The sequence below is a fragment of the Oncorhynchus keta genome, unplaced genomic scaffold (genome assembly GCF_023373465.1).
Source record: "Oncorhynchus keta strain PuntledgeMale-10-30-2019 unplaced genomic scaffold, Oket_V2 Un_scaffold_19987_pilon_pilon, whole genome shotgun sequence".
Taxonomy (NCBI): Eukaryota; Metazoa; Chordata; class Actinopteri; order Salmoniformes; family Salmonidae; genus Oncorhynchus; species Oncorhynchus keta.
In genome coordinates, this window is record NW_026290851.1 from 120,157 (window position 1) to 147,701 (window position 27,545).

Genomic DNA, 27,545 nt, shown 5'->3' on the forward strand with positions numbered 1-27,545 from the left:
TGTCTCAGCTCTAGTACATATAGCCTGTAGTCTTGTGGTAGCACAGCTGGATGCTCTGTGTATGTCTCAGCTCTAGTACATATAGCCTGTAGTCTTGTGGTAGCACAGCTGGATGCTCTGTGTATGTCTCAGCTCTAGTACATATAGCCTGTAGTCTTGTGGTAGCACAGCTGGATGCTCTGTGTATGTCTCAGCTCTAGTACATATAGCCTGTAGTCTTGTGGTAGCACAGCTGGATGCTCTGTGTATGTCTCAGCTCTAGTACATATAGCCTGTAGTCTTGTGGTAGCACAGCTGGATGCTCTGTGTATGTCTCAGCTCTAGTACATATAGCCTGTAGTCTTGTGGTAGCACAGCTGGATGCTCTGTGTATGTCTCAGCTCTAGTACATATAGCCTGTAGTCTTGTGGTAGCACAGCTGGATGCTCTGTGTATGTCCCAGCTCTAGTACATATAGCCTGTAGTCTTGTGGTAGCACAGCTGGATGCTCTGTGTATGTCTCAGCTCTAGTACATATAGCCTGTAGTCTTGTGGTAGCACAGCTGGATGCTCTGTGTATGTCTCAGCTCTAGTACATATAGCCTGTAGTCTTGTGGTAGCACAGCTGGATGCTCTGTGTATGTCTCAGCTCTAGTACATATAGCCTGTAGTCTTGTGGTAGCACAGCTGGATGCTCTGTGTATGTCTCAGCTCTAGTACATATAGCCTGTAGTCTTGTGGTAGCACAGCTGGATGCTCTGTGTATGTCTCAGCTCTAGTACATATAGACTGTAGTCTTGTGGTAGCACAGCTGGATGCTCTGTGTATGTCTCAGCTCTAGTACATATAGCCTGTAGTCTTGTGGTAGCACAGCTGGATGCTCTGTGTATGTCTCAGCTCTAGTACATATAGCCTGTAGTCTTGTGGTAGCACAGCTGGATGCTCTGTGTATGTCTCAGCTCTAGTACATATAGCCTGTAGTCTTGTGGTAGCACAGCTGGATGCTCTGTGTATGTCTCAGCTCTAGTACATATAGCCTGTAGTCTTGTGGTAGCACAGCTGGATGCTCTATGTATGTCTCAGCTCTAGTACATATAGCCTGTAGTCTTGTGGTAGCACAGCTGGATGCTCTGTGTATGTCTCAGCTCTAGTACATATAGCCTGTAGTCTTGTGGTAGCACAGCTGGATGCTCTGTGTATGTCTCAGCTCTAGTACATATAGCCTGTAGTCTTGTGGTAGCACAGCTGGATGCTCTGTGTATGTCTCAGCTCTAGTACATATAGCCTGTAGTCTTGTGGTAGCACAGCTGGATGCTCTATGTATGTCTCAGCTCTAGTACATATAGCCTGTAGTCTTGTGGTAGCACAGCTGGATGCTCTATGTATGTCTCAGCTCTAGTACATATAGCCTGTAGTCTTGTGGTAGCACAGCTGGATGCTCTATGTATGCCACAGCCTCCCCACTGGAGTCCAGGGTTCAATCCCTGCATCTACTCTTCACTGTCTTCCCTCCTCATCTGTCTCCGTCTCTACTTCTAACCTCTCCATTAAAAACAACTACAACATCTAATATAACCCCCTTTAAAAAAACACATGGTTCACATCTTGTTTCTTTGAAGTAGTAAACACACCTGTAATGGATTGGACAGGTGTAAACCAGGTTACAATGGAGTGTGATGTGGGTAGGGATAAGGGACATGCTGGTTGGGTGGTGGGTAGGGATTAGGGAGTCTTGAGACAGAGACAGGCTGTGTTTGCCTGTGTGTGTCCTGATGTTTCTTCAGACTGCTCAACTGAGCGAAGGCTTTATCACACAAGCGGCACTGGAATGGTTTCTCTCCTGTGTGGGTCCGCCGGTGGTTTTTCAAGACATTCCCATCACGAAACCTCCTCCCGCAGTCAGGGCATTGGTACGGTTTCTCTCCAGTGTGGATTCGCAGGTGAAGAGTGCAGTGGCTCTTACTTGTGAAGCTCTTGTCACAGTAAGTACAGCAGTAAGGTTTCTCACCCGCATGAATCCGGAGATGAAGTTTTAAACTCCCTGTCAGAGAGAAACTCTTCCCACACTGAGGGCAAAGGTAAGGCCTCTCTCCAGTGTGCTTCCTCTGGTGAACTAGTAAATTACGTTTAGTGGAGAAGGTCTTGTCGCACTGTGGGCAGTGGACACGGCTGTTGTGGGTCTTCTGCATGTGATCCTTCAGAAGAGCCTTGGTAGAGAACTTCTCCCCACAGTGGGGGCATGGAAGAGGGCCTTGGTGCATACGGACTGGACCCAGTGTCTCCCCCTTGTGGTTCTTCAGGTGGTGCTGCTTTAGCGAGATTGTATGGCGAAACTTCATCCCGCACACTGAGCAGTGATAGGGTTTCTCTCCCGTGTGAGTTCTCATGTGTCTCTGTAAGAGTCCTGATTGGGTAAAATCCTTACCGCAACGACCGCAGACGTACGGTTTCTCCCCCGTATGGATTCTCAGGTGTATTTTAAGATTGTCGGCATATCTGAATCCCCTTCCACATTCAGAGCACACGTGTGGGTTCTTCAGAGGATCGCTAGGCGGGTGTCGTGTCTTAATGTGTGATTCCAGTCTTTCTGCAGTTATGAAACTCTTCTTACATTGACCACAGCGATGAGGGTGATCCGTGTGAACAATTTCCTGGTGATGTTTCAGGCTTATTTTTACACGGAAATTCTTCCCACAATCCGAGCAGTGGTAAGGTTTCTCACCTGTGTGGGTTCTGATGTGTTTCTGTAAGTTTCCAGAATCATTGTAGTCCTTCCCACAATGATGGCAGACGTACGGTTTCTCCCCAGTATGAGTTCTCAGGTGTCTCTTAAGACTGCCGGCCTCACTGAATCCCTTTCCGCATGTAGAGCACACGTGTGGTTTCTCTCCAGTCAAGTTATCTCTGTATCTCTTCAGGTACTGTAGGTGTAGTTTTAGACTTCTTGCTGTGGTAAAATTCTTCCCACAGTGATCACAGATATGGGAGCCATCTCCTGAGAGGGGTTCCTTACGTTGCTTAGCGTTAGGTGTGCTGCGAAGCTTCTCTCTTGTGTGTTTTCTCTGTTGTAGTCTCTGTTCGCGTGAGGTAGCAAAGCTCATCCCACAGTCGTCAGAGGAGAAATGGTAAGGTTTCTCTCCTGTATGGTTGCTCTTCTGAGGGACAACGACCTCCTCTCCTGGGTGAGCTCTTTTGATGTGTTTCTTCAAGCCTCCAGATTCAATAAAGTCCTTCCCACAACGAGGGCAGTGGAAAGGTTTCTCTCCCGTGTGAGTTCTGATGTGTCTCTTTAAGGTTCCAGATTCAGTGAAACCCTTCCCACACTGATAACAAACGTACGGTTTCTCCCCAGTGTGAGTTCTCCAATGTATCTTAAGACTGTAGGCCTGAGAGAATCCCTTTCCGCAATCAGAGCACACGTGTGGTTTCTCTGCAGTGACGGTATCACTGAATCTCTTCAGGTTCTGTAGGTGTAGTTGTAGACTTCTTGCTGTGGTAAAATTCTTCCCACAGTGATCACAGATGTGGGAGCCAGGCCTGTCTCCTGAGAGGGTTTTGTGTTGTTCAGCATTAGACCAGCTGTGGGGTTTCTCTCCCGTCTGTGTTGTCTTGTGTATTATATGGCTACTCTGCCCCGGTGTCTTCCTGCAGTCGACCAGCCGCACAGACACACTCTTCTGACTCTGCAGTAAGATGCTACTGGGAAAGGCACGACCTGGAGACTCTGGGCGAGGGGAGGGGGGTGGTGGAGGCTTGTCCTGGAAATCCTTTAAAAAAGAGACAGACTTAATCAGGGTAAAACTCTCAAAAAGTCTTTCCTTGATTCCTTTGACTCATTTCAGGAGAAATTCCAAGAGGATGAACCTTGAATCTTCTCCTCCAATGCATTTATAGAAGGAGGTCAAGGAATAATTTTACGACTGGAAAAATAAATACTCACCTCTCTTACTCTCTGCTCTGGAGTGTGCCTCTCTGGATCTGACTCTGACTCCAGCCCATCGCTAGCCAACCAATCCTTGTCCTCCACGTCCCAGTCTTTGTCGCAGTCTGCAGCGTCGTCATCGGATTGGCTGGAACTCAAGTGTTCCGCCTTCAGTCCATTACTCGGCAACCAATCGCTGTCCTCCTTGTCGCATTCTTCGTCATAGTCGATAGCATCATCATCATCGGACTTGCTGGGACTAATTTGTGCCCCACTAGCATCCTCCAGCATCCTCCTGATGTCCTCTTTCAGTTGGACTAACCAAGACATTCCCTGCTCCTCTGATTTCATTGAATCCGTATTGTCCCACATTTCCTCCATGACTTTACGCCTTAATAAGCGATGATTCATCCCTTTAATTTCAGATCCATCTTTGCCATGACGTTCACACAGGTAGCGTAAATTGTCCTCAGTTAAAGTGAATAAACTCTGTTCAATTTCATCAATCAACGTTTCCTTCTCTGAACTGAGTGGATTCATATTGTCCTGCTCGTGTGGCAACAACGACCATGCAGTCAATGGCAGCACTTTAGAGAACCTGTAAAAAAAAAAGATTTATACATCAAAACACTCATCTGTCATTTCACGTCATCATTAGCTGATATTTAAAACACGTCACCAGGCGTTGTGAGATCTGGCAGCCGTCTACAAAGAAGCCTGGGACGTGACCGTCGCTTTGTTAGCCGTTTAGCAAGTTATCTGGCTACTTAGCTTAGCTAGCTATTCTGTTCACGTTGTGTAGGGGACCCAAATCAGTTCAATCGATTTACAGATCCTGGAAATACACATCACAGCTTGAACGTGTAGCAAAGTTGGGAAAATAAACCCCATCTTACAGTATACAATAAACAAAGATCTAGCTAGATAGCGGTGTACAAAGCAGCTACACGTTAGCGTAGCTAGATCAGCATGTGCTAACTTAGCTAGCTACCCATGTGGACCGAGCCATCTAGCAGCTATATCGCTGACTATGCCTATCTTACAAAGCGAATATAAATGGTCTATATATGTATTTATAATATACCTGGCTGCTTTTAATAACTCTGTTCATATAGTCTGTGATTTTCCTTCTGATGTTTACATTTTGACCACAATTCTACTGGCAGCAGTTCGATGACGTCGCATTCTTCTTCTTCTTCTTCTTTGGGATCTAACGCCGGTTGGCATCCAATATGTTGCATTACCGACCCCAACTGGACTTTAATATAAATCCATGATACTTTGCGATACAAAACGGGAAAAGGGGGAAATTAGAAAATAATAAAATAAAATATATTTTTAAAACCCTTCCGACTAACCCTACACTCATTCATAACCGCAGGGCTCTCCAGGAGGTGGTGCGGTCTGCACAATGCATCAATGGGGGCAAACTAACTGCCCTCCAGGACACCTACAGCACCCGTTGTCACAGGAAAGCCCAAAATATCATCAAGGACATCAACAACCCGAGGTACTGCCTGTTCACCCGCTTTCAGCCAATCAGCATCCAGGACCCAAAATACCCGGTTTGTAATTTAAAATAACTTTATATTCTCGTAGGCTTTTTCATTCAAGTTGAATTCATCCCCGGTTATATCATACAAAGATGGTTCAGTAGAGGTCATTGAAGCAGTGCAGTTTCACTCTCTCTCTCTCTCTTTTGTGAAAATGCTTTCTGGTTGCAAAATATTTCAAAATGTAGCCTAATCACAAGAACAACTCTGTATTGAAAGCAACTGCTGGAGAGAAAAGGATCAACCAGTGTTGTTTCTATTGAGAGAAAAGGATCAACCAGTGTTGTTTCTATTGGAGAGAAAAGGATCAACCAGTGTTGTTTCTATTGGAGAGAAAAGGATCAACCAGTGTTGTTTCTACTGGAGAGAAAAGGATCAACCAGTGTTGTTTCTACTGGAGAGAAAAGGATCAACCAGTGTTGTTTCTATTGGAGAGAAAAGGATCAACCAGTGTTGTTTCTATTGGAGAGAAAAGGATCAACCAGTGTTGTTTCTGTTGGAGAGAAAAGGATCAACCAGTGTTGTTTCTATTGGAGAGAAAAGGATCAACCAGTGTTGTTTCTATTGGAGAGAAAAGGATCAACCAGTGTTGTTTCTGGAGAGAAAAGGATCAACCAGTGTTGAGAGAGAAAGGATCAACCAGTGTTGTTTCTATTGGAGAGAAAAGGATCAACCAGTGTTGTTTCTACTGAGAGAAAAGGATCAACCAGTGTTGTTTCTATTGGAGAGAAAAGGATCAACCAGTGTTGTTTCTATTGAGAGAAAAGGATCAACCAGTGTTGTTTCTATTGAGAGAAAAGGATCAACCAGTGTTGTTTCTATTGGAGAAAAGGATCAACCAGTGTTGTTTCTATTGGAGTAAAAGGATCAACCAGTGTTGTTTCTATTGGAGAGAAAAGGATCAACCAGTGTTGTTTCTATTGGAGTAAAAGGATCAACCAGTGTTGTTTCTATTGGAGAGAAAAGGATCAACCAGTGTTGTTTCTATTGGAGAGAAAAGGATCAACCAGTGTTGTTTCTATTGGAGTAAAAGGATCAACCAGTGTTGTTTCTGCTGGAGAGAAAAGGATCAACCAGTGTTGTTTCTATTGGAGAGAAAAGGATCAACCAGTGTTGTTTCTATTGGAGAGAAAAGGATCAACCAGTGTTGTTTCTATTGGAGAGAAAAGGATCAACCAGTGTTGTTTCTATTGGAGAGAAAAGGATCAACCAGTGTTGTTTCTATTGGAGAGAAAAGGATCAACCAGTGTTGTTTCTATTGGAGAGAAAAGGATCAACCAGTGTTGTTTCTATTGGAGAGAAAAGGATCAACCAGTGTTGTTTCTATTGGAGAGAAAAGGATCAACCAGTGTTGTTTCTATTGGAGAGAAAAGGATCAACCAGTGTTGTTTCTATTGGAGAGAAAAGGATCAACCAGTGTTGTTTCTGCTGGAGAGAAAAGGATCAACCAGTGTTGTTTCTATTGGAGAGAAAAGGATCAACCAGTGTTGTTTCTATTGGAGAGAAAAGGATCAACCAGTGTTGTTTCTATTGGAGAGAAAAGGATCAACCAGTGTTGTTTCTATTGGAGAGAAAAGGATCAACCAGTGTTGTTTCTATTGGAGAGAAAAGGATCAACCAGTGTTGTTTCTATTGGAGAGAAAAGGATCAACCAGTGTTGTTTCTATTGGAGTAAAAGGATCAACCAGTGTTGTTTCTGTTGGAGAGAAAAGGATCAACCAGTGTTGTTTCTGCTGGAGAGAAAAGGATCAACCAGTGTTGTTTCTATTGGAGAGAAAAGGATCAACCAGTGTTGTTTCTGCTGGAGAGAAAAGGATCAACCAGTGTTGTTTCTATTGGAGAGAAAAGGATCAACCAGTGTTGTTTCTATTGGAGAGAAAAGGATCAACCAGTGTTGTTTCTATTGGAGAGAAAAGGATCAACCAGTGTTGTTTCTATTGGAGAGAAAAGGATCAACCAGTGTTGTTTCTATTGGAGAGAAAAGGATCAACCAGGATTGTTTCTATTGGAGAGAAAAGGATCAACCAGTGTTGTTTCTATTGGAGAGAAAAGGATCAACCAGGATTTCTGATGATTTTCTGTGTTTCTTCCGCCCAGAAGGAAAAGGTGCTCCGCGTCATGCGCTCGGGACAAGACCTGTGACTTACCTTGCTCTCCGGAGCAGGGTGCGTTTGGTGTGACGCAGACCCGGTGGCGTTTGGCGTGACGCAGACCCGGTGGCGTTTGGCGTGACGCAGACCCGGTGGCGTTTGGCGTGACGCAGACCCGGTGGCGTTTGGCGTGACGCAGACCCGGTGGCGTTTGGCGTGACGCAGACCCGGTGGCGTTTGGCGTGACGCAGACCCGGTGGCGTTTGGCGTGACGCAGACCCGGTGGCGTTTGGCGTGACGCAGACCTGGTGCCGTTTGGCGTGACGCAGACCCGGTGGCGTTTGGTGTGACGCAGACCCGGTGGCGTTTGGCGTGACGCAGACCCGGTGGCGTTTGGCGTGACGCAGACCCGGTGGCGTTTGGCGTGACGCAGACCTGGTGGCGTTTGGTGTGACGCAGACCCGGTGGCGTTTGGCGTGACGCAGACCCGGTGGCGAGCATGGAGAAACTGAGAAGACACCGTCATGCGCTAACCCAGGTCTCTCTTACTCATGCCTTAAACTACAGACTCATGAATATTCCGTGTCATAATTACAGCCAGTGTGATATCAATATTTATAAACTGGGTGGTTCGAGCCCTGATTGCTGATTGGCTGACAGCCGTGGTATATCAAACCTTAAACCATGGGTATGACAAAACATGTATTTTTACTGCTCTAATTACATTGAAAAATAGTTTTTAACAGCAATAAGGCACCTCGGGGTTGTGGTATATGGCCAATATACCACGGCTAAGGGCTGTATCCAGGCACTCCGCTTTGCATCGAGCATTAGTTCGTGGTATATTAGGAATATACCACACCCCCTCCCCCTCATGCCTTACTGCTTAAATATATACTAAGCTGTAGATAGGGTGTTGCAATGTAGTCTACATCTTAGATTTACAATTGACAGGACTAATGGTTGCTATGGAGTTGTCTAGATAATCATAAAAACTGTACAGTTAAACAGTAAACAGCCTAATGGTTGCTATGGAGTTGTCTAGATAATCATAAAAACTGTACAGTTAAACAGTAAACAGCCTAATGGTTGCTATGGAGTTGTCTAGATAATCATAAAAACTGTACAGTTAAACAGTAAACAGCCTAATGGTTGCTATGGAGTTGTCTAGATAATCATGAAAACTGTACAGTTAAACAGTAAACAGCCTAATGGTTGCTATGGAGTTGTCTAGATAATCATGAAAACTGTACAGTTAAACAGTAAACAGCCTAATGGTTGCTATGGAGTTGTCTAGATAATCATAAAAACTGTACAGTTAAACAGTAAACAGCCTAATGGTTGCTATGGAGTTGTCTAGATAATCATGAAAACTGTACAGTTAAACAGTAAACAGCCTAATGGTTGCTATGGAGTTGTCTAGATAATCATGAAAACTGTACAGTTAAACAGTAAACAGCCTAATGGTTGCTATGGAGTTGTCTAGATAATCATGAAAACTGTACAGTTAAACAGTAAACAGCCTAATGGTTGCTATGGAGTTGTCTAGATAATCATAAAAACTGTACAGTTAAACAGTAAACAGCCTAATGGTTGCTATGGAGTTGTCTAGATAATCATAAAAACTGTACAGTTAAACAGTAAACAGCCTAATGGTTGCTATGGAGTTGTCTAGATAATCATAAAAACTGTACAGTTAAACAGTAAACAGCCTAATGGTTGCTATGGAGTTGTCTAGATAATCATAAAAACTGTACAGTTAAACAGAAAACAGCCTAATGGTTGCTATGGAGTTGTCTAGATAATCATGAAAACTGTACAGTTAAACAGTAAACAGCCTAATGGTTGCTATGGAGTTGTCTAGATAATCATAAAAACTGTACAGTTAAACAGTAAACAGCCTAATGGTTGCTATGGAGTTGTCTAGATAATCATAAAAACTGTACAGTTAAACAGTAAACAGCCTAATGGTTGCTATGGAGTTGTCTAGATAATCATAAAAACTGTACAGTTAAACAGAAAACAGCCTAATGGTTGCTATGGAGTTGTCTAGATAATCATGAAAACTGTACAGTTAAACAGTAAACAGCCTAATGGTTGCTATGGAGTTGTCTAGATAATCATGAAAACTGTACAGTTAAACAGTAAACAGCCTAATGGTTGCTATGGAGTTGTCTAGATAATCATAAAAACTGTACAGTTAAACAGTAAACAGCCTAATGGTTGCTATGGAGTTGTCTAGATAATCATAAAAACTGTACAGTTAAACAGAAAACAGCCTAATGGTTGCTATGGAGTTGTCTAGATAATCATGAAAACTGTACAGTTAAACAGTAAACAGCCTAATGGTTGCTATGGAGTTGTCTAGATAATCATAAAAACTGTACAGTTAAACAGTAAACAGCCTAATGGTTGCTATGGAGTTGTCTAGATAATCATAAAAACTGTACAGTTAAACAGAAAACAGCCTAATGGTTGCTATGGAGTTGTCTAGATAATCATGAAAACTGTACAGTTAAACAGAAAACAGCTTCAGTCTGGGTTTGGAGTTACGGTGTTTTTTTCTCTCATAATTATAATTTTTTTAAACATTTTTATTTCTCACAAAAATGTGTTAAATTATAAATCACTGGTGGTGTTTATAAATGTTATTGTGTTAATGTTTAAAAAAATGAACTAGCATTTCTTTAGTGGTCTTAAAATGAATCGTGGCCCCTCTGCAGTTCCACAGCTCTGTAGTTGGACACAACCACGTATCTGAATAAAGCAGAATGTCTTAAAATTACAAACAAACACCACAACATACAATTTGACCCACATTTGTCATTTAGAATGAACTGGTTAAGGCAAAGATGGTGGATAAATGTAAGATGAACGACTCAAGACGTTTAACCATTGTCTATTTAAGTGGGTGGCTCTCCAATAGACATCAAATGCGAGTCTGGACTACTTAGTTCATTGACTTCTATTGAAACGGAAACATTTGGGAGTGGGATGTCTCGATTCAATCTCTGGTGAAGGAGGTAAGTTTGCGGTAAAGTATTTCAAAACCCCAGAAATCAGGACACACCAGACTCAATACTTTGAGGAAGTCAGTTGTTCGAGTTCTATTCAGTCTCCCTTCTGTTTCCTCTTTTATTACCTCATCAGGTTCCAAATCCCTCCCGAGATCTGGCCCACATAGAAGGGGGAGGGGCCAGGGGGACGTAGTAGGTAGGGGTTTGTAATGTCCTGAGTGCCAAATGGCACCTTTGTCCCTATAGAGTGCACTAATGTTGACCAGAGCCCTGGTTAAAAGTCTTGCACGAATTGTAGGGCATTAGGCTCTGGTCATAATTAGTGCCCTCTATCGTACAGAATGTAGGGCATTAGGCTCTGGTCATAATTAGTGCCCTCTATCGTACAGAGTGTAGGGCATTAGGCTCTGGTCATAATTAGTGCCCTCTATCGTACAGAGTGTAGGGCATTAGGCTCTGGTCATAATTAGTGCCCTCTATCGTACAGAGTGTAGGGCATTTAGGCTCTGGTCATAATTAGTGCCCTCTATCGTACAGAGTGTAGGGCATTTAGGCTCTGGTCATAATTAGTGCCCTCTATCGTACAGAGTGTAGGGCATTAGGCTCTGCTCATAATTAGTGCCCTCTATCGTACAGAATGTAGGGCATTAGGTTCTGGTCATAATTAGTGCCCTCTATCGTACAGAGTGTAGGGCATTAGGCTCTGCTCATAATTAGTGCCCTCTATCGTACAGAGTGTAGGGCATTAGGTTCTGGTCATAATTAGTGCCCTCTATCGTACAGAGTGTAGGGCATTTAGGCTCTGGTCATAATTAGTGCCCTCTATCGTACAGAGTGTAGGGCATTAGGCTCTGGTCATAATTAGTGCCCTCTATCGTACAGAGTGTAGGGCATTTAGGCTCTGGTCATAATTAGTGCCCTCTATCGTACAGAGTGTAGGGCATTAGGCTCTGGTCATAATTAGTGCCCTCTATCGTACAGAGTGTAGGGCATTTAGGCTCTGGTCATAATTAGTGCCCTCTATCGTACAGAGTGTAGGGCATTAGGCTCTGGTCATAATTAGTGCCCTCTATCGTACAGAATGTAGGGCATTAGGCTCTGGTCATAATTAGTGCCCTCTATCGTACAGAGTGTAGGGCATTAGGCTCTGGTCATAATTAGTGCCCTCTATCGTACAGAGTGTAGGGCATTAGGCTCTGGTCATAATTAGTGCCCTCTATCGTACAGAGTGTAGGGCATTAGGCTCTGGTCATAATTAGTGCCCTCTATCGTACAGAGGGCGCCATTTTGGACAGGATCAAAGGCAGTGTTCCAGTACTTCAGGAAATGCTTCCTCCCAATCTATTTGCATCAGTTGGTAACCAGATCTATAGAGTGATTCCTCATGAAACCCAGACAACAACAACAACGACTGGGCGCAGACATCCATTCTAATTCTATTCCACGTTGATTCAATGTAACTGTCATTGAAACGACGTAGAAACAGTGTTTATTCAACCGGTGCCCAGTGGGGTTTTGGGGGTTGTGACTAAATGTCATCCATAGAATGGTCATTTGGAGAGAGGATCGTTTACCTTATGTTTGAGATTCATCTCTAAAAGCATCATTGAGAAATAACTGATCAACGTTATTACATTTTACCCAGGCCTAATTTAAAACCCCATGTTTCATCTGTAAGTGCTACAAAGCAACAACATTTTTTTTTAGGGGGGGGGGGGATTTGCCAGTTTTTATATATATATATATATATTTTTTTTTTTACATACACACACACACACATCACCGTTCAAAAGTTTGGGGTCACTTAGAAATGTCCTTGTTTTTGGCTGGCCTTCCAGGCAGAGATGCAAAGAAAAAGCCATATCTCAGACTGGCCAATAAAAGGAAAAGATTAAGATGGGCAAAAGATCACAGACACTGGACAGAGGAACTCTGCCTAGAAGGCCAGCATCCCGGAGTCGCCTCTTCACTGTTGATGTTGAGACTGGACAGAGGAACTCTGCCTAGAAGGACCAGCATCCCGGAGTCACCTCTTCACTGTTGATGTTGAGACTGGACAGAGGAACTCTGCCTAGAAGGACCAGCATCCCGGAGTCGCCTCTTCACTGTTGATGTCGAGACTGGACAGAGGAACTCTGCCTAAAAACCAGCATCCCAGAGTCGCCTCTTCACTGTTGACATTGAGACTGGTGTTTTGCGGGTACAATTTAATGAAGCTGCCAGTTGAGGTCTTGTGAGGTGTCTGTTTCTCAAACAAGACACTCTAATGTACTTGTCCTCTTGCTCAGTTGTGCACCGGGTCCTCCCACTCCTCTTTCATTCTGGTTAGGGCCAGTTCTGTTCTGTGAAGGGAATAGTACACAGTGTTGTACAAGATCTTCAGATTCTTGGTAATTTCTCGCATTGAATAGCCTTCATTTCTCAGAACAAGAATAGACAAGAATGAGTTTAAGAAGAAAGTGCTTTGTTTCTGGCCATTTTGAGCCTGTAATCAAACCCACAAATGCTGATGCTCCAGATACTCAACTAGTCTACAGGAGGCCAGTTTTATTGCTTCCTTAATCAGAACAACCATTTTCAGCTGTGCTAACATAATTGCAAAAGGGTTTTCTAATGATCAATTAGCCTTTTAAAATGATAAACTTGGATTACGTAACACAATGTGCCATTGGAACACAGAAGTGATGGTTGCTGATAACGGGACTCTGTACACCTACGTAGATATTCCATTACAAATCGGACGTTTCCAGCTACCAATAATCCTTTGCAACATCAACAATGTCTACACTGTATTTCTGATCAATTTGATGTTATTGTAATGGACAAACATTGTGCTTTTCTTATAAAAAAACAAAAACAAAAAGGACATTTCTAAGTGACCCCAAACTTTTGAAACGTAGTGTATGTATATTTATATAGTTGTACATAATATACTCTATAAGCAAGGACATCCAGCCAACTGGACACAACTGTGGAAAGCATTGGAGTCAACATGGGCCAGCATCCCTGTGGAATGCTTTGGACACCTTGTAGAGTCCACATGGGCCAGCATCCCTGTGGAATGCTTTGGACACCTTGTAGAGTCCACATGGGCCAGCATCCCTGTGGAATGCTTTGGACATCTTGTAGAGTTTATGTCCCAACGAACTGAGGATGTTCTGAGGGAAAAATGGGGTACAACTCAATATTAGGAAGGTGTTAATGTTTTATTCTATGGATTATATTTTGTGAATTTCCCCAATTCATGGTATTTTTCTGTCTGGGTATCATAAGGAATCCCTCTATAAGGGATTGGACAGGTGATAAACCAGGTTACCATTGAGTCTGTGATGGGTAGGGATAAGGGACATGCTGATTGGGTGGTGGGTAGGGATTAGGGAGTCTTGGGACAGAGACAGGCGGAGTTTGCCTGTGTGTGTCCTGATGTTTCTTCAGACTGCTCCACTGAGCGAAGGCTTTATCACACAAGCGGCACTGGAATGGTTTCTCTCCTGTGTGGGTCCGACGGTGGTTTTTCAGGACATTACCGTCACGAAACCTCCTCCCGCAGTCAGGGCATTGGTACGGTTTCTCTCCAGTGTGGATTCGCAGGTGAAGAGTGCAGTGGCTCTTACTTGTGAAGCTCTTGTCACAGTAAGTACAGCAGTAAGGTTTCTCACCCGCATGAATCCGGAGATGAAGTTTTAAACTCCCTGTCAGGGAGAAACTCTTCCCACACTGAGGGCAAAGGTAAGGCCTCTCTCCAGTGTGCTTCCTCTGGTGGACTAGTAAACTACCTTTAGTGGTGAAGGTCTTGTCGCACTGTGGGCAGTGGACTCTGCTTTTGTGAGTCTTCTGAATGTGACCCTTTAGAAGAGCCTTGGTAGAGAACTTCTCCCCACAGTGGGGGCATGGAAGAGGGCCTTGGTGCATACGGACTGGACCCAGTGTCTCCCCCTTGTGGTTCTTCAGGTGGTGCTGCTTTAGCGAGATTGTATGGCGAAACTTCATCCCGCACACCAAGCAGTGGTAAGGTGTCTCTCCCGTGTGAGTTCTCATGTGTCTCTGTAAGAGTCCTGATTGGGTAAAATCCTTACCGCAACGAGGGCAGACGTACGGTTTCTCCCCGGTATGGATTCTCACGTGTCTTTTAAGACTACCGGCCTCACCGAAACCCCTTCCACATTCAGAGCACACGTGTGGCTTTTTCAGAGGATCATTTGGCGGATGCCGGGTTTGCATGTGTGATTCCAGTTTAGAGGCAGTTACGAAGCTCTTCATACAGTGAGCACAGCGGTGAGGGTGTTCCGTGTGAACAACTTCCCGGTGATGTACAAGGCTTATTTTTTCACGAAAATTCCTACCGCATTCCGAGCAGTGGTAAGGTTTCTCACCTGTGTGAGTCCTGATGTGTCTCTGCAAGTTTCCAGAATCATTGTAGTTCTTCCCACAATGATGGCAGACGTACGGTTTCTCCCCAGTGTGTGTTCTCAGGTGTCTCTTAAGACTGCCAGCCTCACTGAATCCCTTTCTGCATGTAGAGCACACGTGTGGTTTCTCTCCAGTCAAGTTATCTCTGTATCTCTTCAGGTACTGTAAGTGTCGTTTTAGACTGCGTGCTGTGATAAAACTCTTCCCACAGTGATCACAGATATGGGAGCCATCTCCTGAGAGGGGTTCCTTACGTTGCTTAGCATTAGGCGTGCTGCAAAGCTTCTCTCTTGTGTGTTTTCTCTGGTGTACTCTGCATTTGCGTGAGGTAACGAAGCTCACCCCACAGTCGTCAGAGGAGCAATGGTAAGGTTTCTCTCCTGTAAGGACGCTCTTCACAACAACCTTCTCTCCTGGGTGAGTTTTTCTCATGTGTCTCCTTAAGTTTCCAGAATCACTCCAAGCCTTCCCACAACGAGGGCAAACAAATGGTTTCTCCCCCGTATGAGTTCTCAGGTGTCTCTTAAGACTGCCAGCCTCGCTGAATCCCTTTCCGCATGTAGAGCACACGTGTGGTTTCTCTCCAGTCAAGTTCTCTCTGAATCTCTTCAGGTACTGTAGGTGTAGTTGTAGACTTCTTGCTGTGGCAAAATTCTTCCCACAGTGATCACAGATGTGGGAGCCAGGCCTGTCTCCTGAGAGGGTTTTGTGTTGTTCAGCATTAGACCAGCTGTGGGGTTTCTCTCCCGTCTGTGTTGTCTTGTGTATTATATGGCTACTCTGCCCCGGTGTCTTCCTGCAGTCGACCAGCCGCACGGACACCCTCTTCTGACTCTGCAGTAAGATGCTACTGGGAGAGGCACGACCTGGGGACTTCGGGAGGGCGGAGGGTGATGTGGGAAGCTTGTTCTGGAAATCATAAAAATAGAGAGAGAACAAATCAGGGTGGGAAACATTCTCCTACGTGGCAAGGAATGTTTTTGCCTCTCAAAAGTCTTTCCCTTGAATCCTCTCATCCTTGATTAAAAAACATTGGAGGATAAAGTCCAAGAGGAGAAACCTTGAATCTTTTCCTCCAATACATTTATAGAAGGAGGAGGACAAGATGAAGCCGACAGACACAGTTGCCTCGTTTCTAGCTACTAGCCAACTTTTCAGTATTTGTGGGGGGTGTTATTGCTGATATATTGGAGGTGTTATTTCTGATATATTGGGGGTGTTATTTCTGATATATTGGGGGTGTTATTTCTGATATATTGGGGGTGTTATTTCTGACATATTGGGGGTGTTATTTCTGACATATTGGAGGTGTTATTTCTGACATATTGGAGGTGTTATTTCTGACATATTGGGGGTGTTATTTCTGACATATTGGGGGTGTTATTTCTGACATACTGGGGGTGTTATTTCTGACATATTGGGGGTGTTATTTCTGACATATTGGAGGTGTTATTTCTGATATATTGGAGGTGTTATTTCTGACATATTGGGGGTGTTATTTCTGACATATTGGGGGTGTTGTTTCTGACATATTGGGGGTGTTATTTCTGACATATTGGAGGTGTTATTTCTGACATATTGGGGGTGTTATTTCTGACATATTGGGGGTGTTGTTTGTGACATATTGGGGGTGTTATTTCTGACATATTGGGGGTGTTATTTCTGATATATTGGGGGTGTTATTACTGACATATCGGGGGTGTTATTTCTGACATATTGGGGGTGTTATTTCTGACATATTGGGGGTGTTATTTCTGACATATTGGGGTGTTATTTCTGACATATTGGGGGTGTTATTTCTGACATATTGGGGGTGTTATTTCTGACATATTGGGGGTGTTATTTCTGACATATTGGAGGTGTTATTTCTGATATATTGGAGGTGTTATTTCTGACATATTGGGGGTGTTATTTCTGACATACTGGAGGTGTTATTTCTGACATATTGGGGGTGTTATTTCTGACATATTGGGGGTGTTGTTTCTGGCATATTGGGGGTGTTATTTCTGACATATTGGGGGTGTTGTTTCTGACATATTGGGGGTGTTATTTCTGACATATTGGGGGTGTTATTTCTGATATATTGGGGGTGTTATTTCTGACATATTGGGGGTGTTATTTCTGACATATTGGGGGTGTTATTTCTGACATATTGGGGTGTTATTTCTGACATATTGGGGGTGTTATTTCTGACATATTGGGGGTGTTATTTCTGACATATTGGGGGTGTTATTTCTGACATATTGGGGGTGTTATTTCTGACATATTGGGGGTGTTATTTCTGATATATTGGGGGTGTTATTTCTGACATATTGGGGGTGTTATTTCTGACATATTGGGGGTGTTATTTCTGACATATTGGGGGTGTTATTTCTGACATATTGGGGTGTTATTTCTGACATATTGGAGGTGTTATTTCTGATATATTGGAGGTGTTATTTTGACATATTGGGTGTGTTATTTCTGACATATTGGGGGTGTTATTTCTGACATATTGGGGGTGTTATTTCTGACATATTGGGGGTGTTATTTCTGACATATTGGGGGTGTTGTTTCTGACATATTGGGGGTGTTATTTCTGATATATTGGGGGTGTTATTTCTGACATATTGGGGGTGTTATTTCTGACATATTGGGGGTGTTATTTCTGACATATTGGGGTGTTATTTCTGACATATTGGGGTGTTATTTCTGACATATTGGGGGTGTTATTTCTGACATATTGGGGGTGTTATTTCTGACATATTGGGGGTGTTATTTCTGACATATTGGGGGTGTTATTTCTGACATATTGGGGGTGTTATTTCTGACATATTGGGGGTGTTATTTCTGATATATTGGGGGTGTTGTTTCTGACATATTGGGGGTGTTATTTCTGACATATTGGGGGTGTTATTTCTGACATATTGGGGGTGTTATTTCTGATATATTGGGGGTGTTATTTCTGACATATTGGGGGTGTTATTTCTGACATATTGGGGGTGTTATTTCTGACATATTGGAGGTGTTATTTCTGACATATTGGGGGTGTTATTTCTGACATATTGGGGGTGTTATTTCTGACATATTGGGGGTGTTATTTCTGACATATTGGAGGTGTTATTTCTGACATATTGGGGGTGTTATTTCTGACATACTGGGGGTGTTATTTCTGACATATTGGGGGTGTTATTTCTGACATATTGGAGGTGTTATTTCTGACATATTGGGGGTGTTATTTCTGACATATTGGGGGTGTTATTTCTGACATATTGGGGGTGTTATTTCTGACATATTGGGGGTGTTATTTCTGACATATTGGGGGTGTTATTTCTGACATACTGGGGGTGTTATTTCTGACATATTGGGGGTGTTATTTCTGACATATTGGGGGTGTTATTTCTGACATATTGGGAGTGTTATTTCTGACATATTGGGGGTGTTATTTCTGACATATTGGGGGTGATGAAGGGAAATGACTGCCTCTGACATGCACGTTCTGATATTTCTTAATTTCTTTAATTATTTTTACATATATTATTACTGTTGGAGCTGGGGAACACAAGTATTTCGCTGCACCTGCGATATCAAGACAAGGAATCAAGGATGAGATTTATCAAGGAAAGACTGAAACACACATTTTACGACTGGGAAAAATAAATACTCGTGTCTCTTACTCTCTGCTCTGGAGTGTGCCTCTCTGGATCTGACTCTGCCTCCAGCCCATCGCTAGCCAACCAATCCTTGTCCTCCACGTCCCAGTCTTTGTCGCAGTCTGCAGCGTCGTCATCGGATTGGCTGGAACTCAAGTGTTCCGCCTTCAGTCCATTGCTAGGCAACCAATCGCTGTCCTCCTTGTCGCATTCTCTGTCATAGTCTACAGCATCATCACCATCGGACTGGCTGGGACTAATTGGTGCCCCACTAGCATCCTCCAGCATCCTTCTGATGTCCTCTTTCAGTTGGACTAACCAAGACATTCCCTGCTCCTCTGATTTCATTGAATCCGTATTGTCCCACATTTCCTCCATGACTTTACGCCTTAATAAGCGATGATTCATCCCTTTAATTTCAGATCCATCTTTGCCATGACGTTCACACAGGGAGCGTAAATTGTCCTCGGTTAAAGTGAATAAACTCTGTTCAATTTCATCAATCAACGTTTCCTTCTCTGAACTGAGTGGATTCATATTGTCCTGCTTGTGTGGCAACAACGACCATGCAGTCAATGGCAGGACTTTAGAGAACCTGTAAAAAAAAAGATTTATACATCAAAACACTCATCTGTAACTTCATGTCCTCATTAGCTGATATTTAAAGGAACAGTTCAGGATTTTGGCAATGAGTTTCTTTACTTCCCCAGAGGTAAATGGACATGTTTAAGTCTCCGCCGTCCAGTATGAAATCAGTTAAGAGACATAGTTCCGCGAGCCAATGCTAACTAGCGTTAGCGCAATGACAAAGTCTACAGAAACAGCTAACAGTGTCCTTAGACTTCCAGTCATTCTTATGATCCAAATCAACACAGGCTTTCATTGTTTTCAAATACGGAGCCGATTTGACTGACAAACCTTCGCTTATTTAACCTTTATTTTACATTGGCAAGTCAGTTAAGAACAAATTCTTAAGTACAATGACGGCCTAGGAACAGCTGAATCAACCGGTTTATCCTCATTAGCTGTGATTACCGTTGACAACAGGCAGCTTCATAGCAGGAGATTCTTCCATCAACCGGTTTATCCTCATTAGCTGTGATTACCGTTGACAACAGGCAGCTTCATAGCAGGAGATTCTTCCATCAACCGGTTTATCCTCATTAGCTGTGATTACCGTTGACAACAGGCAGCTTCATAGCAGGAGATTCTTCCATCATCCGGTTTATCCTCATTAGCTGTGATTACCGTTGACAACAGGCAGCTTCATAGCAGGAGATTCTTCCATCAACCGGTTTATCCTCATTAGCTGTGATTACCGTTGACAACAGGCAGCTTCATAGCAGGAGATTCTTCCATCATCCGGTTTATCCTCATTAGCTGTGATTACCGTTGACAACAGGCAGCTTCATAGCAGGAGATTCTTCCATCAACCGGTTTATCCTCATTAGCTGTGATTACCGTTGACAACAGGCAGCTTCATAGCAGGAGATTCTTCCATCAACCGGTTTATCCTCATTAGCTGTGATTACCGTTGACAACAGGCAGCTTCATAGCAGGAGATTCTTCCATCAACCGGTTTATCCTCATTAGCTGTGATTACCGTTGACAACAGGCAGCTTCATAGCAGGAGATTCTTCCATCAACCGGTTTATCCTCATTAGCTGTGATTACCGTTGACAACAGGCAGCTTCATAGCAGGAGATTCTTCCATCAACCGGTTTATCCTCATTAGCTGTGATTACCGTTGACAACAGGCAGCTTCATAGCAGGAGATTCTTCCATCAACCGGTTTATCCTCATTAGCTGTGATTACCGTTGACAACAGGCAGCTTCATAGCAGGAGATTCTTCCATCAACCTGTCCTTGGCGATACTTTCTTCCTGCTCGACGACATGCTGACCAAACCAGACGAGAGAATCCTATTTCATCTTTATTTAATCAAGGCGAGTCAGTTAAGAACAAATTCTTATTTACAACGACGGCCTAGGAACAGTGGGTTAACTGACTTGTTCAGGGGCAGAATGACAGATTTTGACCTTGTCAGCTCAGGGATTCGATCCAGCAACCTTTCAGGTTACTGGCTCACCGCTTTGGTTTTTAGGAGCATATACACACGTGGTTGATTGAAAGATGAACTGAGGTCCACACTCCGGGAGGTTGTCGTAAGGCTGTAAAGTTGGTTGCCAACCGCCAAATAAAGTCCAAAGAAGAAGAAGCCTTTAGGAAGGAGGAGGAGCCTTTAGGAAGGAGGAGGAGCCTTTAGGAAGGAGGAGGAGCCTTTAGGAAGGAGGAGGAGCCTTTAGGAAGGAGGAGAAAGGAATTCCGTTGACCGTTTTATCTGTGGATTCATTGTCAGAGTTGAGGACCTTGTGCATTTCAGGTAAAATAAACAACCCAATGTTTATATCCCAGGACAAATGAGCTAGAAACAGCAAGCTAACTAAATAGGACAAATTAGATAGCAACTGCTAAAATGGCATAAATGATTAAAATGCTTTTCGACCTGTCCCCAGATTAATATAATTGGTTCAGAGTTTGTTTTCATATTTCAACCTGCCATGTCCTGATCGTGTCTGGTGTAGGGGTACAAAATCAACATGCGCGCGTCCTGTTTGGTCAGCATAGGAGGCACCGTTGTCTTATACGCCTATGTGTCCAGTTGCTGGGGTAACGTTTTAATTTAGAAAACACTTAGATATTAAATTAAATATTTTGTTCCAAGAAGTAAACAAACAATGTAAACGTAGCCATCTTGTCTATTCCTCATCCCTCATTGATCGGAGTCAGGTCAGTCAGTGTACGCTTGATTGGTGGACACCCACCTGGCTCGTTAATTAATCCACCAATCAAGCGTCACTTTGAATGACACTCACCTGGCTCGACCAATGAGAGCAGATCAGAGATAAGACGTCGGTGAATACATCATGGAGCACGACGTGTATTTAATAACGGGAGCGTCTTGTGAATCCAATCGTTCTCGCTGCAACTGGACACGTACATTTAAGAGAATGGGTGCCTCTCCTAATCAAGAACGAAGAAAGTATCGACCAGAAAAAAGGTTTGGTGGATAAATCTCCTGCTATGCAGCTGCCTGAGATCAACGGTTATCACAGCTTAAATGTTAAATGTAGATGAGGATAACCCGTTTGATTCCATTAACTATCACTTTTACCTGGCTTTCTGTATTGGTTGTACTCATTGGCTGCATCATTTTGGTGGTTGGCAACAGAACATAACGTACCACAATATAGCCGGCTTCAGCAACAACAACAAATGCATGTATAATCTCGAGGAACTATTTACCGAATGTAAAGTTAATTCGATAGAGTGGGTCACATTTAACGTCTGTATCCAACTTTTGTCAGAACAGCACCATGTTGAGTTAGACAGCGGCTTGTCATTAGACCACGCACGTCCTACCACTGTCTACAGAGCAGGAATACGGTGCGGTTCGGACAAAGTCTGGATTCAGACGTTTATTTGATAGTGAGGGTCACATTTCAATTTACGTCTGGTAAATAAGAGTTCCTAGAGATTACACACATGCTTTTGCGTAGCCGGCTATATTGTGGTAAGGTTATTTTCCGTCGCGGGCCACCAGAACGACTATATGCACAACTCAGGGAGTCCAACCAATACAGACCCCCGATGTTGTGTTTCAAAGCTACACTGTACCATGCATTTCGATGGACCCACTATATACACACAAAAAATATTTTCTGGCAATTTAACCATTCATTTTTACCAGCATTGATCCGTGTAGACGTGAGGAAAAAAAGAGTGACGCTCGCAGCCAGTCTTCTCATTCTGCATTATATTCGTGCTTAAACACTTATCGTATGATTTTGGCCTTTACAGGTCTATATAAACCGTTCTGATATAGCTAACGTTTGAATAAATACGTTACAACAGTTAACTAGCTAGAGATCCATGTGGACCTAGCTACAAAGCGGTTTATAATTTGGCAAGATGTGCATTTATGATCTACCTGGATGCTTTTAATCGTATCGTCTGTGTGACGTTTCCCTCCGACGTGTTCTCTTGTTTACCTTTTGACCAAAGATGGTTTAGATAAGTCTTGCTTTCAACCCAGTCTGTTTTGATGGCAGCAGTTTGATGCCGTCATTTCCGGTATGGGAAGGAAGCATTGTTCTGAGGTTTATTGGCAGACTTGAATGTCTATTGCCGCCACCTACTGTACAGGGCAGTGAACGACATAAAAATAAAAAATAATTTGGAGGAAACGACGTCATACGCTATACCAGGGGTTCTCAACTCTTAGCCTAGAGGTCTGGAGCCTGTTGGTTTGCTGTTCTACCTGATAATTAATTGCACACACCTTGTATCCCAGGTCTAAATCAGTCCCTCATTAGAGGGGCACAATGAAAAAGAAAAAACTATACTGTTTAAAAACCACATCCAGTCATAGTCCAGGGCGGAACATTCTTCGACAGGATTCCTATGTCCCAAAGAGCGTTCAGCTGCACTCTTATTTATTTTCCGTTTGTGCTGTGCAGTTTATGACCGTTGCAATAAATTATGCAGTCCACCTTTTTAACGTAAAATATATCAGGGTCCCTTGGTGGCGTGAAACATTCACTGGTGTGTAGGCTCTACTACCATCGCGTCTTCAACGCCACTCAACCCTTTCCTTGTTCCCCACGGTAACCCACGGTAACCCACTCGTTCTCACTCTCTGTGTTCTCATCTTCACCCGACCCACCATTAGTTTCAAACTGAACATCTGTTTCCCCCGTCTTCCTTCAGAGGAAGCCTTCAAAATAAGACCAGAGCGAGTTATGCATTCTACTCTGTGACGGAGAGAGTTATGCATTCTACTCTGTGACGGAGGGAGTTATGCATTCTACTCTGCGACGGAGTAGAGTTATGCATTCTACTCTGCGACGGAGGGAGTTATGCATTCTACTCTGTGACAGAGAGAGTTAGGCATTCTACTCTGTGACAGAGAGAGTTAGGCATTCTACTCTGTGACGGAGAGAGTTATGCATTCTACTCTGCGACGGAGTAGAGTTATGCATTCTACTCTGTGACAGAGAGAGTTAGGCATTCTACTCTGTGACGGAGAGAGTTATGCATTCTACTCTGTGACGGAGAGAGTTATGCATTGACAGAGAGAGTTATGCATTCTCTCTGACAGAGAGAGTTATGCATTCTACTCTGACGGAGAGAGTTATGCATTCTACTCTGTGACGGAGAGAGTTATGCATTCTACTCTGACGGAGAGAGTTATGCATTCTACTCTGTGACGGAGAGAGTTATGCATTCTACTCTGTGACGGAGAGTTATGCATTCTACTCTGTGACGGAGGGAGTTATGCATTCTACTCTGTGACGGAGGGAGTTATGCATTCTACTCTGTGACGGAGGGAGTTATGCATTCTACTCTGTGACGGAGAGAGTTATGCATTCTACTCTGTGACGGAGAGAGTTATGCATTCTACTCTGTGACGGAGAGAGTTATGCATTCTACTCTGTGACGGAGAGAGTTATGCATTCTACTCTGTGACGGAGAGAGTTATGCATTCTACTCTGTGACGGAGAGAGCATTTATGCATTCTATTCTACTCTGTGACGGAGGGAGTTATGCATTCTACTCTATGCATTCTACTCTGACGGAGGGAGTTATGCATTCTACTCTGTGACGGAGAGAGTTATGCATTCTACTCTGTGACGGAGAGAGTTATGCATTCTACTCTGTGACGGAGAGAGTTATGCATTCTACTCTGTGACGGAGGGAGTTATGCATTCTACTCTGTGACGGAGGGAGTTATGCATTCTACTCTGTGACGGAGGGAGTTATGCATTCTACTCTGTGACGGAGAGGGAGTTATGCATTCTACTCTGTGACGGAGCGAGTTATGCATTCTACTCTGTGACGGAGGAGTTATGCATTCTACTCTGTGACGGAGGGAGTTATGCATTCTACTCTGTGACGGAGGGAGTTATGCATTCTACTCTGTGACGGAGTAGAGTTATGCATTCTACTCTGTGACGGAGAGAGTTATGCATTCTACTCTGTGACGGAGTAGAGTTATGCATTCTACTCTGTGACAGGGAGTTATGCATTCTACTCTCTATTGAATACTCTGTGACGGAGAGAGTTATGCATTCTACTCTTGACGGAGGGAGTTATGCATTCTACTCTGTGACGGAGGGAGTTATGCATTCTTGACGGAGAGAGTTATGCATTCTACTCTGTGACGGAGAGAGTTATGCATTCTACTCTGTGACGGAGAGAGTTATGCATTCTACTCTGTGACGGAGAGAGTTATGCATTCTACTCTGTGACGGAGGGAGTTATGCATTCTACTCTGTGACGGAGGAGTTATGCATTCTACTCTGTGACGGAGGGAGTTATGCATTCTACTCTGTGACGGAGGGAGTTATGCATTCTACTCTGTGACGGAGGGAGTTATGCATTCTACTCTGTGACGGAGAGAGTTATGCATTCTACTCTGTGACGGAGGGAGTTATGCATTCTACTCTGTGACGGAGGGTGCCCATAGTCTACTCTGTGACAGAGAGTTATGCATTCTACTCTGTGACGGAGGGAGTTATGCATTCTACTCTGTGACGGAGAGAGTTATGCATTCTACTCTGTGACGGAGGGAGGTGACAGAGCGAGTTATGCATTCTACTCTGTGACCGAGTTATGCATTCTACTCTGTGACAGAGCGAGAGTTACATTCTACTCTGGACAGAGAGTTATGCATTCTACTCTGTGACGGAGAGAGTTATGCATTCTACTCTGTGACGGAGTAGAGTTATGCATTCTACTCTGTGACGGAGTAGAGAGTTATGCATTCTACTCTGTAGAGGCTGCATTCTACTCCCAGAGTTATGCATTCTACTCTGTGACAGAGAAGAGTTATGCATTCTACTCTGTGACGGAGGAGAGTTATGCATTCTACTCTGTACGGAGAGAGTTATGCATTCTACTCTGTGACGGGAGAGTTATGCATTCTACTCATGTGACGGAGGGAGTTATGCATTCTACTCTGTGACTGGGAGTTATGCATTCACTCTGTGACGGAGGGAGTTATGCATTCTATCTGACGGAGGGAGTTATGCATTCTACTCTGTGACGGACGGAGTTAGGGACGGAGAGAGTTAGGCATTCTACTCTGTGACGGAGGGAGTTATGCATTCTACTCTGTGACGGAGAGATTATGCATTCTACTCTGATAGGGAGTTATGCATTCTAGGACGGAGGGAGGTGACAGAGAGTTATGCATTCTACTCTGACGGAGGAGTTATGCATTCTACTCTGTGACGGAGGGAGTTATGCATTCTACTCTGTGACGGAGGAGTTATGCATTCTACTCTGACGGAGGAGTTATGCATTCTACTCTGTGACGGAGAGAGTTAGGCATTCTACTCTGTGACGGAGAGAGTTAGGCATTCTACTCTGTGACGGAGAGAGTTATGCATTCTACTCTGTGACGGAGAGAGTTATGCATTCTACTCTGTGACGGACGAGTTATGCATTTACTCTTGACGGAGGAGGTGAGAGCGAGTTATGCATTCTACTCTGTGAACGAGTTATGCATTCTACTCTGTGACGGAGGGAGTTATGCATTCTACTGTCGAGTTTGCATTCTACTCTGTGACGGAGAGAGTATGCATTCTACTCTGTGGGAGGAGTTATGCATTCTACTCTGTGACGGATAGAGTTATGCATTCTAACAGAGTTATGCATTCTACTCTGTGACAAAGAGTATGCATTCTACTCTGTGACAGAGAGAGTTATGCATTCTACTCTGTGACAAGAGAGAGTTATGCATTCTACTCTGTGACAGAGGAGTTATGCATTCTACTCTGTGACGGAGTAGAGTTATGCATTCTACTCTGTGACGGAGGGGAGTTATGCATTCTACTCTGTGACGGAGGGAGTTATGCATTCTACTCTTGACGGAAGAGTTATGCATTCTACTCTGTGACGGAGAGAGTTATGCATTCTACTCTGTGACGGAGGGAGTTATGCATTCTACTCTGTGACGGAGGGAGTTATGCATTCTACTCTGTGACGGAGGGAGTTATGCATTCTACTCTGTGACGGAGGGAGTTATGCATTCTACTCTGTGACGGAGGAGTTATGCATTCTACTCTGTGACGGAGGGAGTTATGCATTCTACTCTGTGACGGAGGAGTTATGCATTCTACTCTGTGACGGAGGGAGTTATGCATTCTACTCTGTGACGGAGGGAGTTATGCATTCTACTCTGTGACGGAGAGAGTTATGCATTCTACTCTGTGACGGAGGGAGTTATGCATTCTACTCTGTGACGGAGGGAGTTATGCATTCTACTCTGTGACGGAGGGAGGTGACAGAGCGAGTTATGCATTCTACTCTGTGACCGAGTTATGCATTCTACTCTGTGACAGAGAGGGAGTTATGCATTCTACTCTGTGACCCTGAGTTTCATTCTACTCTGCGACGGAGTAGAGTTATGCATTCTACTCTGCGACGGAGTAGAGTTATGCATTCTACTCTGCGACGGAGTAGAGTTATGCATTCTACTCTGCGACGGAGTAGAGTTATGCATTCTACTCTGTGACGGAGGGAGTTATGCATTCTACTCTGTGACGGAGGGAGTTATGCATTCTACTCTGTGACAGAGAGAGTTATGCATTCTACTCTGACGGAGAGAGTTATGCATTCTACTCTGTGACGGAGAGTTATGCATTCTACTCTGTGACGGAGGGAGTTATGCATTCTACTCTGTGACAGAGAGAGTTTGCATTCTACTCTGTGACAAAGAGTTATGCATTCTACTCTGTGACGGAGAGAGTTATGCATTCTACTCTGTGACGGAGGGAGTTATGCATTCTACTCTGTGAGAGAGAGTTATGCATTCTACTCTGTGACGGAGGGAGTTATGCATTCTACTCTGTGACGGAGGGAGTTATGCATTCTAC

General features: G+C 43.8%; 1 protein-coding gene across 7 annotated transcripts; it reads right to left on the minus strand.

Moving 5' to 3' along the window:
* Positions 1 to 700: 700 nt before the first annotated feature.
* On the minus strand, positions 701 to 22,712 carry LOC118383942 (oocyte zinc finger protein XlCOF6-like). Of its 7 annotated transcripts, XR_008129690.1 has the most exons (4): positions 22,352 to 22,582; positions 18,628 to 19,198; positions 13,636 to 15,880; positions 12,754 to 13,587 (listed from the first exon to the last, which is right to left on the minus strand). XR_008129690.1 is itself a non-coding variant. In XM_052514714.1 (3 exons), the coding sequence occupies exons 1-3, from the start codon at positions 22,417 to 22,419 to the stop codon at positions 1,641 to 1,643; spliced, it is 2,754 nt and encodes a 917-aa protein (XP_052370674.1). In that variant the 5' UTR covers positions 22,420 to 22,582; the 3' UTR covers positions 701 to 1,640. The 7 variants fall into 7 exon arrangements, 6 of the variants coding, with proteins under 6 accessions (XP_052370674.1, XP_052370676.1, XP_052370677.1 ...); XM_052514714.1 differs by lacking the exons at positions 12,754 to 13,587; positions 13,636 to 15,880; positions 18,628 to 19,198 and adding exons at positions 701 to 3,746; positions 3,920 to 4,499; XM_052514716.1 differs by lacking the exons at positions 12,754 to 13,587; positions 13,636 to 15,880; positions 18,628 to 19,198; positions 22,352 to 22,582 and adding exons at positions 701 to 3,746; positions 3,920 to 4,499; positions 4,986 to 5,702.
* Positions 22,713 to 27,545: the final 4,833 nt, after the last annotated feature.

Excerpts from the sequence above, each read along its gene's own strand:
- LOC118383942 (XM_052514714.1), bottom strand. The coding sequence starts at position 22,419 with ATGCAGAATGAGAAGACTGGCTGCGAGCGTCACTCTTTTTTTCCTCAC. Across the intron at positions 4,500-22,351 it reads GTCTACACGGATCAATGCTG|GTTCTCTAAAGTGCTGCCAT; the intron begins GTAAAAATGAAT and ends TTTTTTTTACAG. Across the intron at positions 3,747-3,919 it reads CAGAGCAGAGAGTAAGAGAG|GATTTCCAGGACAAGCCTCC; the intron begins GTGAGTATTTAT and ends TCTTTTTTAAAG.